The sequence below is a fragment of the Citrus clementina genome, unplaced genomic scaffold, assembly GCF_000493195.1.
Source record: "Citrus clementina cultivar Clemenules unplaced genomic scaffold, Citrus_clementina_v1.0 scaffold_3, whole genome shotgun sequence".
Taxonomy (NCBI): Eukaryota; Viridiplantae; Streptophyta; class Magnoliopsida; order Sapindales; family Rutaceae; genus Citrus; species Citrus x clementina.
In genome coordinates this window covers 2932839-2950355 of record NW_006262339.1, presented here as the reverse complement: position 1 = coordinate 2950355, position 17517 = coordinate 2932839, and the positions used below count along the sequence as shown (strand labels likewise).

Genomic DNA, 17517 nt, shown 5'->3' with positions numbered 1-17517 from the left:
AAAAATTACATGACCAAACTCTATAAGCAAATCATTAAACATTTTAAATTGACTTAGGGTGCGTTTGGGGCAGCTGCTCCCCACCCTATATTCTAGGAGACATTCTCCTTGAATTTAGGGTGGGGAGCAGCTGCGCTGCGGCAGCGCAGCTGCCCCAAACGGATGCTTAATACTCTAAAATAATCTTATGAGGTTAGGATCATTTCATCAAAAATGAATATTTACTGTTTATTTGAATGTTGAACAAGGAAGTAAGCATTATTGTCGAAGTAGAGAAATCCTGATCAGCTGTTACTCTTTTTAAGTAAATATTTTCGCAAACGCTGAAGAATGGAAGCGCATAGGTAACGGAACACAGTATACTAAAATAACCGATCTGCATCTGCTACTCACTTTGATTCGTTTCCAACAACTCCGTCAAAAGTAATTCACATTCATCAGGGGATACACTTGAAAAAAGCTTCTCTACCTCAGTGATCACTGATCACAATCCTTTATCTGATGGTTAAATCTGAAATACAATCACAGAAAGAAACCCGTGTAAAGGACACTACGGGGCTAAAAGATATAACTTATTTTTTACCCTCTTCAGCCATCCTTTTGCGTATCTCAAGAGCTGTATTAAAGATGCCAAGTGTAGGTTCGTTGCAAACAAAGCACTTCTTGTTCTTCGAGTGATGCTGCAAAAAGCAGTTAAAAAAGATATGTTAATTTCGATTATGTTTAAAATGGCAAGAGCATGTGCAAGCATACTAGAAACAGTAATGCTATGGTTCCTAACATTTGAACCTCAACTTCAGTCTAAATGCTATTCGTCACTCATCTATTAGATGATGAACTGCGTAACTTATAAAATTAGTATTATATTATCCTATAGATGAATGTCACATCAATTGTACTCTACTCATAAATTGACCCAACGTGAAAGCGATGCTAGAAGTTGTTCTAGTGTACCTCTCGACAAACGAGTTAAGATAGCTTTCAAAGAGAGAATGCCGAATTCACGATAGAGATAACCCAAAGGGTGAACAATTGAAGATTTTCTTAATGAAAGGTGTGAAAATAAACTAAGCTAACAAGCCTATTGATATTAGTAGCTATTAAATCCTAGTCCTATCCAAATAAGAAAAATAATCTTAAATCTTAACTAACTAGAATTACAAATATAACAAAAATAAACATACTACAACAACACAAATCCCTAATGAAATACTAAATCTAAATTAACTCAAAATCTAGAATTCTTAATTTATTCTACCACATATGCTTCCTACATCAGAAATGGTTAATGCATTAGGCAAACATTCATAGGTAGAACAGGTAGTTCATGCATTCATTCATAGGCAGAACAGGTAAAAGGCATTTTAAATCAATAATTCATGTCTAGGCTTGCCTTTAGAAGGAAAAAGGCGGCCCCGGGGGGGGGGGGGGGGGGGTGGGCGGAAAAACCCACTTTCTCGAAATTCAGAAATCAAATTAAAGCATTTGTTTGGGCTGTATAAGTGTAACATTCATAAGCCACCACTCCCATGCATCCAACCCAAATACATCACCTTCCCAAACTCGCATAAGATGTAGCACAACATTCCAGAGAATCCCATTACTTATATTATTAATCATAATTCATATGAATAATTTGTTAAACACTTTTCATGGAGCCAAATCATCAGCTAACATGATGGCCATCAGACAGAAGTTTAACCAAGTAGTGAGATTGAGACAGAAATTTCCTTTAATGCAGGAACTACGCATAAGAAATTTTGAACTCTGTGTGCATGCCTAGCAACTTTATAACAAAGATAGCAGTATAATCTTCATACAGAAAACCCTTGACCTTTCACCAAAGTTAATATCACAAATGCAAGCATGCATATCAAGTAAAACAAAGCCAATGGAGTGAGTACAGGATTATACCTTTAAAGCACAATGCTCGCAGAAGTAGTGTTTGCATTTGGTCACAACAGGATCTACAAAAGGCTTTCTACAAATAAAACAAGCAAAGGGCAATGAATCCTCATCGTCGTCATCACTCTGGCCAACACCCTCTTCATCTGAATCACCCCCTCCCAAAGCCAAATTTCTCTTCCTCGCCTTTTCTGCTTCCTCCCACTCTTTCTCCATCTGCCACCCAGACTTGTAATCACCTCGATCATGCATAAACTTACATGAATCTCCGTACCCACAATAACCAGTCTCTTTGTAATCCTTACAAATGTCTGGCTGATAATCAAACCTTGCAGTCACCCTTATATGAGCTGAAGCCCTAAGAGGCCCATGAGACCCGCCAGCTTTCTCACTTGAAACCGTGTGCTCTCTTCGGAACCCAGCTTTGTGATCAACGTACCCATGAATCCCTTTATACAACTTCTCATCACCAGAGGCTTTACCCTTCAAAGCCTCCTCTGATCGTTTAAGTACTTTCTCACGAAGAGCACGAGAGTCCCTCAAGAAATCAGTCTCAGTTTCTAGGGTTGCAGTAGCTTTGCTGTCGTGTTGAACTTGAATTTCCTTTGAAGACTCAAACTGAAATATTGGCTTTTCAGAATCAGCATTTGAATCAGCAGATGTGTCCCTCTTAGAAGGACCAGTTGAAAAGTAAAGCTTACTATCAGGCTTTGTAGGTTTCTTCAGGTTCTGTAACACTGAGCTTTCAATTGAATCTTCGTCTTCATCTTCCCTAATAGTTCTCTTTCTGATGTTTTTATTCTTAGTTGGCTTTCTAAAGAAGTTGCAGACTGAAAAAAAAAAATCGATCAATAAAAATCAACCAGAAAACTGAATTAAATTAAATAAACGAGTTAAAAAAATAAAAATACAGCTATTGATATTCCATCAAAGTAGAAAATTTTACCTTGTTCAGCCTGTTGAGCTTCGCCTGAACCCGACTCTGCCATTTTGAAAACAAAAAGCGCAGAGCTCCGAAGCTATATGTAGTGAAATAATTTGCAGTTAATTTCAGTTTCAGAATTTATTAATCCCTGAACGCGACGAATTAAATTGAAATCCACATATTCCGAACGGATAACTAACCTCAAAATTCTTTTGTGCGGTTTCCTGGTGACGGCGATATCAGTTTCCGGAGGTCGATGAACGTCGTGCGAGAGTATGGAGTTGCAATTGGGAATATGATTGAAGATTTCGATTGAAATCCTGAATTTAGGGTTTCTAATTTCTCTCTTTTCTTAATTTTTTATTTTTTAAAATTTTAAATTACGAGTTTCTCTTGAGTAACCAATTAAACCGACTCCGAGTCCAAGTCTCAAGCCCAAGTCCAAAAGACGCACGCATTGAAACCCCTTCTATTCGTTACATTTATAATATTAAGCTTTGTCACATCAGGTATAATTGCCGAAAGAGCGAGAATCGGATCACTGCCGGGCTTTCCTCACATTATTATATTGAGCTCCTGTTTTTTATTCCAAATCTGTATATTTTCAAAGACATCGTATAATTGAGAATTATCGAAATTAAACAAACAATTAGCATAACTTCCATTAAAATGAAAAATTAAACAAAGACCGTAAACGAAATTAAATTGGGTTTCTTAGTATAACTTGTAAGTGTATGTAATGGGGTTCTTATCAGTTTGATAATAGTTTATTAAATATTGTCAGGCCCAAGGATATGTGGAACGGTGCAGGCCGGGCCGGTTCATTTAGCAACAAAATCGGCAGAATTCCATTTGTGGTAGTCAATTACCCTACGAATCGCCATGAACCAAAGACGTGATTCTGAAGCAATACAATCCAATAACAAGTAATCTTTAAGCAATCTTTGACCAATGATTTTGCAACACAGTCCCGCCCGCCATATCATGCTCTCAGTATTAGCCACCAAGTAATTCGATGTAATTAATCCCTTGAAATGATGGTATTTGTTACTTAAAGCAACATCTTGTAATAGTTTCGCAGCAACACCACAAAATGATTGGCAACATTTCTTCAAATGATCTAAGATAAGTGTCTATCCCATCAAGAGTTACAGTTACATAAGTAAAGCTCAGAAGCTTAAGCCATACAAATGTTTATATTATCACTGGGCGGGGTACTTGCCACCACCAGTTTCCAGCAGGGTGTACTGAAACAATTTGTCCTGCTACTTTCAAGTTCCCTATAAAAACATCAAAATTTGTATTGTTTGGTCAGTTCTTGATGCCGTATGTCACTAAATAAATAACAAAATAAGGTCCAGACCAGCCCACTTGTAAAAGCATCGTGGCACCTTGAATTTCTGATTGCCTACCAAACATTTTCTCAGCTCTCATACGACACATGTAAGCATCGTTCTTTTCTCAATACAATGTTTCAGTTTCAGCCCTTTCACGACACGCTGTAATCACAGTTCAATTTCGGGTTTCTTTCGATAGATTCAATGATTTTATTACGATTGCGTGACTTGTGAGCTTCACGAGTGTTGAAGCTTTTGCCTTTCGTGTTCCGGTTAAGAATAAGATTAGATCAAACATTTGCTATGACCGATAAAAAAGAGAGAGAGAGAGAGGAAGAGCAAGGAGATTGATGATGGTAATGGAGATTTTAATCTCTTTGACTTTACTGTTTGTGGGTATTGCAGCTTTGGTTGTGATTCATGTTTGTGTTGTTGGGAGGGCATTCAGAAGAGGCTATGAACAAAGTGGTTTCGCTCAAGGTGGTTTCAAAATGATTTCTAGTGATGACTTGAAGCAAATTCCTTGCTTTGAGTACAAGGCAGCAGCAGATAGAGGGAGTAGCCCCGTGGACTGTGTTGTATGCTTGGAAAATTTCAGGATGGGAGATAAATGCAGGTTATTGCCAAACTGCAGGCATAGTTTTCATGCTCAATGCATAGACTCGTGGCTGCTGAAGACACCCATTTGCCCAATCTGTCGAACTAGAGTGAGTCCTTCAAAAGTTGGTGTGATTCTGAAAGACGGAAGTAGTGTATCTAGTGATGTTGCAATTGAGTTGACATAAAGGCTAAGAGCAAAAAGCACAATCAACTCGTCGGGAATGAAGTGGATCCATGCAGTTCTGCAGATGTCAAAGATTGGAAGCCCTGATGTTTGTGCCTTTTTGGTGAAATTTTGATGACTTTCATTTTGGTTAATTTGATGTTTCTGTTCGCCTTTTCCGACACTAATTCAGTAGCATGCAAAACAAACTTTGTTTGGCTGTCTGCCTTTACTTCCTTAGTCACTCACAAAGTCGATCAACTGGTCGCCAATATTTTGAAATTAAAATTTCATGTGGGTGGGCTATGTATCTAACTTTTATATTAGATGATCGTAAAGGGGGGACCTATACTCCAGCCCCAAGGTTTGTGTTCCACCTTGAGGGGAACCAAAACGAGACTCTGGATTGGCCTTTCCTCAAAAGAGAAATTAGATAAATTAGAATTCATATTCGTCCTTTCCTTTCCTGTTACTCGTTAATATTTCCGGCCTTGTGCGACTTATTTTGTGCGTTAACCATTGGAAGTTTCGGGTTTGGCCTCACGAATCAGGCTGAACTTTATCGCCAGTTCATCGTGTTGGGGATAAAACGTTATTAAGATCCACCATCGATGAATTTGGAAAATCAAACCCTCCGACAAAAAAAGGGAAAAAGGCGATAAAACAAAATACAAAACCCCCAACAATTAAATTAATATTTTACATTCTACCGTGTGTATTTATTTTAAAAACTTATCTCGAATGTAATAATATTATGTTGAACAACACCTGTTATACAATCATTAATTAATTATAGTATCTCTGTTGGACCAAAGATTTTCTTAAAAAACAAGGACACAGGGATTCTGCCGAGTAGTCATGGGAGAGAGTACTTGCCCTCATACCATACCTTGACATTTCGAATTCTAAAAATGCTGCCAATTGCAGAAAGAATCAAAGAAATTTAAACTCATATACGTCGTTTAGTAGACGTGATAAAATCAAAATTATCTTTTGGCCAGATAGTGGCTCCAGATTCAAGTGAGCTCTCTCCCACGCCTTCCTTCAAAGAGACTCTTACCATAAGCAAATGCAACCTGCTTAGCTGAACAGACAATATACGAACAAAGATGATGAAAGGCACCAGTAAAACAAACGTAATACATTTTCTCTTCCTAATTGTTTTCAAGAATGGGACTCACAGTAGGCAAACCAAAAAGCAGGTGAAAATGAATTTCCGCCACTAAATTCCCATTCGTCCCTTCACCAGGGCAGAATTAAAAAGGTTAACTCAGAATTCACTGGTATACGAATGACCACATAAAAAATCAGTGCGCGAATAGTTGAAATGATTCTTTGGCAGATATTAAACTCTTAAAAAAGATTGGAATTAACAAAACCATATGGGTTCTGCACTTAACAAATTGCACTGAGCTTCCAAGCATATGGTTAATAGTTCACAAGTTCTTTTGCATACAAAAGATTTGAAACTCGCCATCTTCAAGTGACAACAGAATAGGAAGATATGACACACAACAATGACAAGTTACTCAGCTCAGCTCAGTTTTTCTCAGCATTGTTCTCCAGTTCCCTCCTCAGCTGCAGAGAGAAGTCATCGTTGACATCATCATCATCCCAATCGTCTTCCCACTGCTGTGTTACTTCATTCCCTTCCTCCTTTTCCTCCCATTCTGTCAAATTCATTGTCATTAGAAACAAGAACAGTTCAGACTAGAATATTTAATTGTTAAATTAACAAAATGAAGAACTCGAAACAATTCATGAAATTAGTAGCAGAATAGACCATGCAACGGGCAATCAAAGTGCTACGAAATCCTGAATCCTGTCACTGCAAGTCTGCAACTAGCTATATCAGTACTTGTAAAGCTAAAGCTCTGGTGCATAGATTTTGAAAACCAAATACCATAAAGCATTTCACAATTACCATCAGAACCCACCACTAGGTTACCTAGTAAACAAAATTCTATCTATTTTACAGAATTAAAAAAAAAAACAAAATTTTTAGATTAAAGAACTCAAAAGCTATGTCCTGGCGAAGGCTACAATCCGAATCACATAAAGCGTAGATCAATTTAGGGTGATAGATTCATATATTTTTGCGTTGAGAGCAAGATAAACCCGACAGTAATTGAATAATAAATTTCTCCTTAGATTCACCAAAATAGAATAAAATTAAATCAACGTTGAACCCTACAAGTAAAGAGCAATAAATCGGACCTTCGTTGATTTCAAACTCTTCAAACTCATCGTCGTCTTCAAACAAGTCGATCTTCGCATCTTCGGTCACTGTCTTTGGTTCGGCCGCCATTCTAATGCTCACAGTAGAACCTGCAGTTAGTATCAAAATCTAGATTGTTATATATTTACATATCTATCATGCCTGAACCTGACGATGAATAATTTATTGACCAAAAAAATAAAAAATAAAACCGCCTTACAACAGATTGATTTTTACAATTAGGGTTTCGTTGGACGATCCTAGAACGTTCTAGTTCAGACGAGAATGACCACTAAACCGAAAAGGTTGCACTATAAATCCATACTACCTTTTGTCCTAAACGGTGTCGTTTGGCCTTTTATTATTGCATCGCGTAATTTTAATTTTTTTTTTTCGTTCACTAACGCGGCGATGAGAGTATTAACTGATAGGATTATAGGTTAATTCGAAATTTTACATCATATACAATTACTTAAAATTTCAAACTACGCCTTGTTATTGTTAATTTATAAATTAGTGAACAGATTTGTGTCATTATAAATGATTTTTTTTTTTACAGAAGATAAATTTATTCAAGAAAATTTTCATTCTACAATTATACACATTTGATTTGCCCACGCAAAATTTGCAAATGAAAGGAAAAAAAATAAAATCATGTCAGACACTGACAAAAAAAAGATTAACCATACATCCCTGTTTAATTGTCGGAGCTGAGTTTCAATATACAGTAAAATCTCTATAAATTAATAATCGCTATTATATAATAAGTTTTCATAATCTTGGCTTATGACAGTGGACTAAATCAATAATCTCAATTAAAACAATCTCATATGACTTTGTGATCCCATTCAAATCATAAATTAATAATTTGTTGAAATTACAAATGTAGTTGAGCATGATATTTTAATTATATAAAATATCACTTTATTGTTACTTGTTTATATAAAATATAACATTTAATTAAGTTAATATAACATGAATATTATTTAATTAAGTAAACATGCACAATGTACTTATTATTTTGGTTAATAGAATGTATAGTTTAATTCGTATTCAATATTAGTAAAATACATTAAATGTTTAGTTATTAAATGTATGTTAATTGAATTGTTAATAACTTTATAAATTAACAAATTATTAATTTATTTAATATCTCTTTTAATTAATAGATTTTATATGGTTACAATCCTATTAATTTATACAGGTTGTACAGCATAATCAAACAAAACTATCATGTGCTTCAAAATTCAAAGTACATTTCACTCAGCAGTATCTGTATCTCACATCATTTTATTTATCACCAAAAAAAAAAGGAAAAAAATTGCCAACTACACAGATCTATTTATGTATTTGTATCTAATCTAAGCAGACTGAAAAGTAATTAGCTCTTACAAAAACGGAGCTAATTGAAATCGCAGAAGCTGAAAACAATCAAAGTACCATGTGATTCTGTACGCTATATTGTATGTCTGTATTTACATTGATAGTGATAGAATCATTCTAAAACAGTTTACCAGACATGAAGCGGTCGTTCATGAGGAACTGCCGAACCCTCGACTCCAGAGGAGCACGTTTCAATGAATTTATGAAGAATTTTGATGAGGGAACGCGCCTTTTTTCTTGCTTGGGATGTGCCATCTGTTGTGAGAGAATATAGTGAATTCATGAGTGAAGGGTCCTTCGCCAAACTTGCAGTCACCTCTTCACGAGCATTGCTGCATAAAGAGAGTAATATTGAGACACAATACTCTTTCCCAGCTCGTGAAGTTAACGTTTGCAATAGCCCAATAATTACAGGCAATGCTGAAGTCTTCAGAATTGTCGACGTTCCTTGAATATCCTCAGCTAAATTTGCAAGAACTGCTAGCGAATCTGTTATTAGTTCAGTTCTATTTGATGAAGCTAAAATATCAGCCAGCAATGGAACGGTACCAGCATCAAGCACTTTCTGATGGTTTCCTTGAGACAAAAGCAGCCCGAAAATGGCAACAACAGCATTCTTTTTGCCACAATCGGTGCCCTCTTCAATCAGCTTCACAAGAGCTGGGATTGCCTTCGGTGTTTCTCCTATCAATTTTCGATACCCCTTCACAGAAGTAAGGTAAAACAATGTTGCAGCCGCGATCTGCCTTGCTTCCAAGCTCAGTCCGGATTTTAGCACTTTAAGGATCACTTTTAGTCCCCCGCTTTCAACTATCACTTTCTTGCCACTAGTATGCTTCGACAGCTTCAGCAAAGCTGCTACTGCATTCTCCTGTACGCACTGATCTGGTGAAGATAAAAGGTTCAAGAGAGGCGGGATTGCGCCTGATTCAACTATACAAGACCTGTTGAAAATGTTTGACTTTGCAAGCAAACGAATTTCGTAGGCTGCCTTGTTTTTCTCTTCATTTGTTCCGAAAAACAGTCTCCTTGCAAGAAATCTCGACATAAGCTTCATCGCCTCTGCTGCTGCAGGACTACCTGGAATAATCGTCCTCGTTATGTCACGACTTTTTCTGCCGGATTTGGCCAGCGAGATGCCATTGTCGGCGCAAAACTGATGGATAAGCTTCTTGAGAGTTGTGTTCGGAAGCAATTCTGTATTTGTCAGTTTTTCCCCTGTTTTCGGACACAGCATATTCCCTGCTTTGAGCCACTTTTGTATCGAAGATCGATCATACGTCTGGCCGGTAGATACTGTCACCGGATCAGTCATTAGCTCGAGTGAAATCGGGCATCGAAAGTCCTCTGGATTCAAGCAACTAAGCGTCTCCATATTGCATCTCACGTCAATTTGATCACTGCTTCGATAATCCAATGTCTCGAAAATTACTACTCTACAATAGCTCATGAATCCCACTAGGCTGCTTAGAAATGGGACCTCCCTCTCTTCCGAATCTGAGCATTCCAATGCAACGAGTTCTTCCAAAAACTTGATTTCCGAGTTACAATCACTCCAGCTTTTAATCTCGAGATAATCAAGAACCCACGTCATGAATCCCGAATCAGGCTCAATTCCCTTCTCAAAATAATTCAATATTGAAAGAACTCGTTTCATGGCTCGCTCATCCTCCTTGTCAAGCTCAAACTTGGCTTTCCTTGCTTGCTTCGCCACCAAATCAACCAATTCCTTCACTTCACCACAAATGTCCACTGTATCCAATGGAAAAACGTCGAGAGCCGTAGCGATTGCTCGGATGAGAACACGAAACTGAGTTGCAATAAACTGAGACTTCATTAGAACCCAGAGCTTGGCTCCTTCTCGGGTGCAATCTTCCATCAAGAATTGGACTTTCTGGAAGGTCAAGTGAAGCTCCGAAAAGCAAAGAACCACCAAGTCCGAAAGATTCAATCCACGGTCGCGAATCTCCTCGAAGAATATTAAAAGAATTCCTATTTGACGAATTGCTTCACGGGCATTTCTTCTTTGAGTCGCAAAGAATTTTGAATTGTTACTGCATACGCCGTTGGCAAGAGTGATCAAAGAATTCAACAGCGTCGCCGGAGAAATGGCCTCACATGGGTGAACCGCCGGAAATGACAAAACCCGACGATCGGATTGATTTGTTTTTTTTATCATTGAAGTAAAACAGAGGGAAACAAAAGGAGAACAAAGCAGTTTTGGTTTTGAATGTAAAACTTGAATGAGTATTCATTAAATATCTGTACTTATATTAGTCGGCCCAAAATGTAAAGGGGCATTAAAGGACCAACTTGGATAAATCATAAAGGACACGTGGCAGAGATCGAGCTGTCAGGGATAGCTTGGTTGACTGGGAAGAGTTGCTCAGAGATGGCGCGAGTTTTTCACAACACGTGTTCGTAACACGTGTAACAATTCGGTTGGCCTGATGTTGCTTCGTCTGGAACCTGGTAAAATAACTGTAAGGACGCTGATTCGGGTTGTACGGGCAGATTTGTCGTTGCTTCGAAAGGCATTAGTAAGGTGGGTCCCATTAACCGACTTACACGTGGACGTATCAGAAGGTGCCATGTTTCCCCCGGGGAGGGGCATGTCAGAATGTTCAGAGTGTCAAAGCTTAGGGAATGACTCACATTTGATCAATTTTCAAAAGGAAGTTGCGTGTGTTTCCAGGATGAAGAAGGAAACATTGTTAATTAGTCAGATAATTACGTGTTAAATTAGGATTAATTTTTCATTGGAATTATCAATAAAGTAGCCATGGCAACTGGACTGGAGGAGGAATTTTAATAAACAACAATGGGGCAATGATCCTGTGTTTTCCCTCTGTTGTCTTCGAGCTTCAAATACTACACAATTGATAGGATAGTCTAATACTCAAGTCTGTGTTTGATTCATGATCAAATGAAGTAAAAAGTGTGCGTGGGTGATTGTTTTAGGAACGACATCGAGATGAAGTGCTCCAAAAGGAGTATTTGTGCTTGAATCTAGATATGAATTTCTCTTGCTCAAATCAAAAATTCGTCAAAAGGTGATTTTTTTTTGTTAATTTTTATGAATAAAAGAATGAAAAAACTAAACTTGACGGAAGATTTAATTTCATATTTAAATTTGTACTAATCTTTCTTTTATTTTATTTTATGCCGTTGGATTGGGTAATTATTTTTGTCTATAACTGAACTATTAACACGACAACACGTGATATTTTTAGTAACCACATGTTATTTATTAGAATGTTTCAATTTATCCGCGCTCAATATACATTGTCGTGGTTTTTTTATATGTATTTTTACTCTTTTTTTTTTATACACCTGGCGTAGTGTAAGTAGTTACACATTTATTTTGTTTGGCAATTCACAGCACTGTAGCCAAATCATCCTCACCACTTTCGCGGCCAGTCTCCATCCGTCATTAAAACTGTTTTATCGTTTATGATGGTGGGACTATCCGTGTGTGCGGTGCAAATGCATGTGTACATGACTCAATTTTTCCGACTTGAAATTTGTTAAATTTTCTGGTGGAGAGAATCTATGGGATCATACAAAATCCAAATCTCATCGGTTGATGGGTCGTTTGAATGGGGGTCCCATGCTATCCATGCAAATCTGTTTACATTTCGCGAACTCTTGGAAGTTTCACCAACCCCTGTTAGCTTTATGGCCATAAACTCTCCTTATTGTTGCTTTCGTATATTTTCATATTAAAAAAAAAAAAAAAAACAATTATGACTAAGACTAATGGCAGTGTTTACGTGCACCAATAACTTCATGACTAATAATACGCGCTTCTTATATTTGCATGACGACAATTAAGTGGTCAATACATTGCATAGTTCATTTTAAATACTACATATAAAGGTGTGAATTAAACTTTTGTTTTGTCACTAATTTATGGGTTCGTGAATGTTATGTTTATGAGTAAAACACTCGGTGCCAACTACCCAGGCCCCACTCGACAATCGGCCTCCCCGCCCGTTTTGTTGCGTCTTGTTTTAGTAACTGAAGCATCGTGTTATTTTGACCAAACATGAATCAACGGCTCTTGGCATGCCAACGGTGTTGATTGCGATCTTGACCTTTCTGCAAATCAGCGTGTTGGATGTTTTTCGGAACCAATGAGTTAAAGCCATATTAACGGAATAAAATAAACAAACCAGCATGTGCATATAAACAAATATCACGTATGTCCGAGTACGAGTGTAAACAAATCAGCAATCTTTGCCTTGTTCACAAAGAATTGATCTTAACGAGTCAGGAACGCTAAACCGTCATTTCCTTGGCTTGCCAACACGTTTCATGTTATTTCGACCACTCAACGATCTCATCTGGATTTTATTGCTGACAATTTTTCCAAGACCTAAAAAATATTATTGGCATTTAAATTGGATAAGCTTGAATTGATCACGTCGATAATCAAGGTAGCCTAAATGTATGAACTCTGTACCCAGCTTGGCTGAAAACGGAGAGAAGTGCCCATGGAAGCTTGAACCCAGACCTTAAAAAGAACAAACCGTAGGTTTGGCAAGCCGGCTAATCCTTCATGGCAGTTCGATCTTTCAGTCTTGGATCTAGGATAAAAGTATACAATAACACTCCATACCATTCAAATTTCAGTGAAAGCTGCCTTGATCAACAGACATGCATCATTGTGCTTACAGCACAAAAGAAAGTAAGTTCTTTTAAAGTAAATTATCCATTTGCTCCATAATTACAAGCTGATATTTGCACGCTGTCCTTATTCATAAACACAGATTAAAAGGGAGGGGGAACTTCAGGAAACTAGAGCCATGCTGGGTTCTTCACAGGTTGAACGACGGCCTTTACTTGCAAGTAAGCGTTAAGGCTGTAAATTCCCTTTTCCCGGCCTATGCCACTCAGCTTGTACCCACCGAAAGGAATAGCAGCATCAAACACGTCGTAGCAGTTAATCCATACAGTCCCAGCTCTCAGTGCACGCATCATGGTGTTAGCAGTGTCTGCACTCTTGGTGAAAACCCCAGCAGCTAGACCAAAGCGTGTTTTATTTGCTCTTCTTATAACGTCATCAGTTTCCCTGACAAAGCAGAAGAAAAAAAAAAAAGAATAAGAGAGAAGGGAATGCAATGCTACTGATCTCTAATAAACACGGATGAGGAAGTTCTTTACTCACTTGAACTTCAAGATGGATTGCACCGGGCCAAAGATTTCATCCTGTGCTATCAACATGTCATCCTATTTTATAGAAGTGCAGTCAGTAACAACACGGAGTATTATGAAAGAAAAAATTGGTACGAGAAATTGTAGGAGAGAAATGAATGATACCTTAACATCTGAGAAGACAGTTGGCTGAACAAAGTAGCCTCTGTTGCCCAATCTATCACCTCCACACTCAAGGGTTGCATTGCTTTCAATTCCAGACCTTATGTACCTAAGGACCTTCTCAAATTGCTCTGGATCAATCTGAGATTTTCATAGGTTCAAGAGCGGTATTAGTTTGCTTCTCAGCTACACATACTACTCACACATAAATTAAAATGAATAGAGGGATCATATTGCTTGCCAAGATTTACTTGCAGATATACAAAAATATATGGAGAGCATATTTGCCATCTACTATAAGGGCACTTTAAAATAAGTGCTAGTGTTGTTCTTTTTATATAACTTAGATTTTTAGAAATGGAGAATGCACCATTCCTGTCCTGCTTTGTTACTGTGAGGGGGCAACAATACATAAGATCTATTTCAAAGTAACAAGTAAAGCAGCACTAATAAACTAGAAAATTGTTAAATTGAGGTGAATAATCCAATTATCACATACCAGAGAGGGAGGGGAGATCGGCAGAGAAGAGTACCTGAGGACCTTGTTCAACACCACTCTTGAAGGGATCGCCAACAATACGCCTCATAGCACGTGCCTTTGCTTTTTCTACAAACTCGTCATATACACGCTCATGTACATAAGTACGAGATCCAGCACAGCAACATTGTCCCTGCATTTAGAAACATTTCAAATGATGGTATACTCACATGCTAAGTAGCAAATACGGGAAAAAACTTGTTGGAACCAACCTGATTATAGAACAAAGCAAAGTGTGCAAGTTCCACAGCCTGGTCAACGTCAGCATCATCAAATATTATAAATGGTGATTTCCCTCCAAGTTCTAAGGTTACTGGCTTAAGGTTGCTTTTTGCAGCCAGTTCCTGAACAATCTTACCAGTATCACAGTGTCCTGTAAAAGACAGCTGCAAAAGTAGCGGGAGGAGGTTATTAGTCACTTGTGTTTTGTAAGCATGCCAAATGTGATAATAACGCATGCTTAGGCTTGTATAATATACAACATAAGTGGCAAGTAAAAATGTTCTCCACCAGAAATAGTTAAATTGTGTTCCAAAAGCAGTCAAGCGGCAATCCACATAATTGATGGTTAAACTACAACTGGTCGAACATATATATATATATATATATATATATTAAAGAAATCAAGCATAAAAAAATGCCAAATAAGCTTCTTGGACAAACAAGCATGAAGCTTTGAGATAATTTTCCACTTGATGGATCATGTGTGGCCGCCCTCCAAAATACCAAGGCATAACTCATCCTTAATTTCATTTAACAGAACATGGAGGCAACTCTAAACCAGAGAATTGTACAGGGATGAATAAGGATATGACATACGCCAGAAATTATATTCTGACGATAATGAATAATAGGTAGAGCTCAAGAACTACCTTGTCCACATCCATATGGCTGGCAAGAGCTGCACCAGCTGTTGGACCATAACCAGAGACTACATTCAAAACACCAGGGGGAAGACCAGCCTGTCAAATTTTGAAAATCAGTAAAGAGATAATACCAGTATCTGCTCTTCATATTCTGAACAATGGTGCCAACAGAAAAGAAGACAAATCAAACATGAAATAAAAAGTAAGATTTGAGGAAATTGCATTACGACATGAATTTACTTTCATATTGGTATCGCATAACAAATTAACAACCATCTAACAGTGAATTTCTGCTAGCTTATCTGCATTAGACAATCGCTTGATTTGCATTGAATTATGCAAGAGGAAAAGCACTTGTTGATTAAGAGAATATAACAAAATTGTTTCCGATTCTACCTCATGGAATAGCTTTGCCACATACAGAGCAGTCAAAGGCGTTTGCTCAGCAGACTTTAGAACAATAGTATTGCCACAAGTTAGTGCAGGCGCTACTTTCCAAGTAAACAAGAGAAGAGGAAAGTTCCAGGGAACTATCTGGCCAGCAACGCCAATTGGTTCATGTAAAGTTTGAATATGGTAATTTCCATCACCAGGGACAGTTAGTCCGTGGATTTTATCAGCCCATCCTGGATATTAACAGAGAAAATATTAGATATTCAACAATTAACACTTAATGAGGTGAAATGAAATTCATTTTAGTAAAAATCCAACCAGCATAATAGTGCAACAGGCGAACCACCATTGGTACTTCAGATTTGAGAGATTGTACATAGGGCTTTCCATTGTTCCATGTCTCCAAAGCTGCCAGCTCCTCCATGTTTTTCTCAATCAAGTCAGCAGCCCGCAACATAATCCTTGACCTCTCCTGAATAAAAGAAATTGAAAGATTAAAATCTAAAATCATTACATGATAATTCGTAATGTAGTAACAAAGAAAGAATAGAGGCTTTCGTACATAAGGGGTCATCTTTGGCCAAGGTCCCTCATCAAATGCCTTGCGAGCAGTAGCAACTGCACGGTCAATATCTTCCGCATCTCCTTCAGCAACATTAGCAATCACTTCAGCAGTACGAGGGTCGTAGACCGGAAATGTTTTGCCTAAGGCCAGACAAGTTTCCAACATTGGGCTCATTATCAGCAACAGAAACAATGAGCTCCAAAATATCAGGAAACAATCATCTTACCTGATGCTGCGTCTACAAATTGGCCATTTATTAAATTCTTAGTGTAACTAATTTGAACAGGTGGAATGATTGGCTCTTCAACAACAGCAGCTGTGCTAAACCTGCTGATGCCTCTTGCCCTGCTAGACTCCCTACCTAAATATCATATTGTATAAACAGTGAGTTTCAGAATAAAATTTTAAGGATGAAAATTAATATTACTTTTATAGTTATATGATTATTACGTTAGACTCAAAAGCAGACTTTATATCAACAAAAACAAGATTAAAAAAAAAAATTCTAATAATTTTCCCGCAAATTTCTCAGCCAATGAAAGGCAACAAAGGGTACATAAATAAAAAACTTATCGTGATGGACTTTCAAAAGCCATATAAACACATACCAAACAATCAAAACATGAAGAAAAAATAAAATTAAAAAATAATAACATAAACTAAGAAGTAAATATTTAAAAAAAAAAAAAGAAAAAAAATACCAAGAGAGCGAAGCAGAGAAGGAGAAGCAGAAGGGAAAGAACGAGACAGCAAGGTGGAGATTCTGCGAGCAGCTGCCATAGCCAAAGCGAAGAAGCGACCTATTCAACTCTTCTCTCTCTCTCTCTCTCTCTCTGCAACTTTTGTCCTAGCAAGTTAAGCTTGCAACTGCATGCATAGAAACAAAAATCTCTCACACTCTACACTCTTATTCAAGCTGGCGAGTGCCACTTCTTGGACACATCACACACGTGTATCCAAATTCACAAGTTTATTATTTATTTATTCCTTTAAATAAATGAAAAATATACGTTTTAGAAAGTGACCGGCCAAATGACAAATGCGAATGAGTCCATGTCCAGCAATAAGCTATTTTTTTGGGTGGATGAGGAGAAGATAAGATAGTATATACATTGAAGTGGTTGGTTTGTATTATTTTATGTTAAAAGGAAATATAATATTTGATTTTTACGGGATCAAAATCAAATGATGCAAAAGTTGGTGTGTTTAGTAGGCGACAGTGTTTTGAGTGCAGCAGCAGGCCCCTTAGGCTATGCTAAGAGACGAAGACGTTCTAACTTTTCGTGCTGGGCAGGGCAAATGCTT

The 17517-nt window shown here is 37.5% G+C and overlaps 4 protein-coding genes across 7 annotated transcripts; 1 reads left to right on the top strand and 3 right to left on the bottom strand.

The window, feature by feature from the left end:
- Window positions 1–360: 360 nt before the first annotated feature.
- LOC18046092 (zinc finger CCCH domain-containing protein 1) lies at window positions 361–3288 on the bottom strand. Its single transcript, XM_006439729.2, has 4 exons — window positions 3031–3288; window positions 2852–2924; window positions 1915–2735; window positions 361–680 (listed from the first exon to the last, which is right to left on the bottom strand). Exons 2-4 carry the CDS (start codon window positions 2892–2894, stop codon window positions 573–575), a joined length of 972 nt encoding a protein of 323 aa, XP_006439792.1. The 5' UTR covers window positions 2895–2924; window positions 3031–3288; the 3' UTR covers window positions 361–572.
- A 1232-nt stretch (window positions 3289–4520) lies between these two features.
- Window positions 4521–4952, top strand: LOC18046091 (RING-H2 finger protein ATL56). Its single transcript, XM_006439728.2, has one exon. It carries the CDS (start codon window positions 4521–4523, stop codon window positions 4950–4952), a length of 432 nt encoding a protein of 143 aa, XP_006439791.1.
- A 1181-nt stretch (window positions 4953–6133) lies between these two features.
- On the bottom strand, window positions 6134–10780 carry LOC18046090 (protein DSS1 HOMOLOG ON CHROMOSOME V). Of its 4 annotated transcripts, none has more exons than XM_024189982.1 (3): window positions 8663–8881; window positions 7148–7258; window positions 6134–6600 (listed from the first exon to the last, which is right to left on the bottom strand). In XM_024189982.1, exons 1-3 carry the CDS (start codon window positions 8784–8786, stop codon window positions 6470–6472), a joined length of 366 nt encoding a protein of 121 aa, XP_024045750.1. In that variant the 5' UTR covers window positions 8787–8881; the 3' UTR covers window positions 6134–6469. The 4 variants fall into 4 exon arrangements, with proteins under 4 accessions (XP_024045750.1, XP_006439789.1, XP_006439787.1 ...); XM_006439726.2 differs by lacking the exon at window positions 8663–8881 and adding an exon at window positions 7386–7490; XM_006439724.2 differs by lacking the exon at window positions 8663–8881 and adding an exon at window positions 7369–7481.
- Window positions 10781–13134: 2354 nt separating this feature from the next.
- LOC18046088 (aldehyde dehydrogenase family 2 member B4, mitochondrial) lies at window positions 13135–17147 on the bottom strand. The gene is made up of 11 exons (XM_006439721.2): window positions 16914–17147; window positions 16439–16573; window positions 16210–16352; window positions 15966–16119; window positions 15651–15880; window positions 15261–15350; window positions 14601–14774; window positions 14384–14521; window positions 13854–13991; window positions 13702–13763; window positions 13135–13605 (listed from the first exon to the last, which is right to left on the bottom strand). Exons 1-11 carry the CDS (start codon window positions 16990–16992, stop codon window positions 13332–13334), a joined length of 1617 nt encoding a protein of 538 aa, XP_006439784.1. The 5' UTR covers window positions 16993–17147; the 3' UTR covers window positions 13135–13331.
- Between the last annotated feature and the right edge of the window lie 370 nt (window positions 17148–17517).

Excerpts from the sequence above, each read along its gene's own strand:
- LOC18046092 (XM_006439729.2), bottom strand. The coding sequence starts at position 2,894 with ATGGCAGAGTCGGGTTCAGGCGAAGCTCAACAGGCTGAACAAG. Across the intron at positions 2,736-2,851 it reads AGCTCAACAGGCTGAACAAG|TCTGCAACTTCTTTAGAAAG; the intron begins GTAAAATTTTCT and ends TTTTTTTTTCAG. Across the intron at positions 681-1,914 it reads GCGAGCATTGTGCTTTAAAG|CATCACTCGAAGAACAAGAA; the intron begins GTATAATCCTGT and ends TGCTTTTTGCAG.
- LOC18046091 (XM_006439728.2), top strand. The coding sequence starts at position 4,521 with ATGGTAATGGAGATTTTAATCTCTTTGACTTTACTGTTTGTGGGTATT.
- LOC18046090 (XM_024189981.1), bottom strand. The coding sequence starts at position 10,710 with ATGATAAAAAAAACAAATCAATCCGATCGTCGGGTTTTGTCATTTCCG.
- LOC18046088 (XM_006439721.2), bottom strand. The coding sequence starts at position 16,992 with ATGGCAGCTGCTCGCAGAATCTCCACCTTGCTGTCTCGTTCTTTCCCT. Across the intron at positions 15,351-15,650 it reads TGGCAAAGCTATTCCATGAG|GCTGGTCTTCCCCCTGGTGT; the intron begins GTAGAATCGGAA and ends AAAATTTGACAG. Across the intron at positions 13,992-14,383 it reads GTGTTGAACAAGGTCCTCAG|ATTGATCCAGAGCAATTTGA; the intron begins GTACTCTTCTCT and ends TGAAAATCTCAG.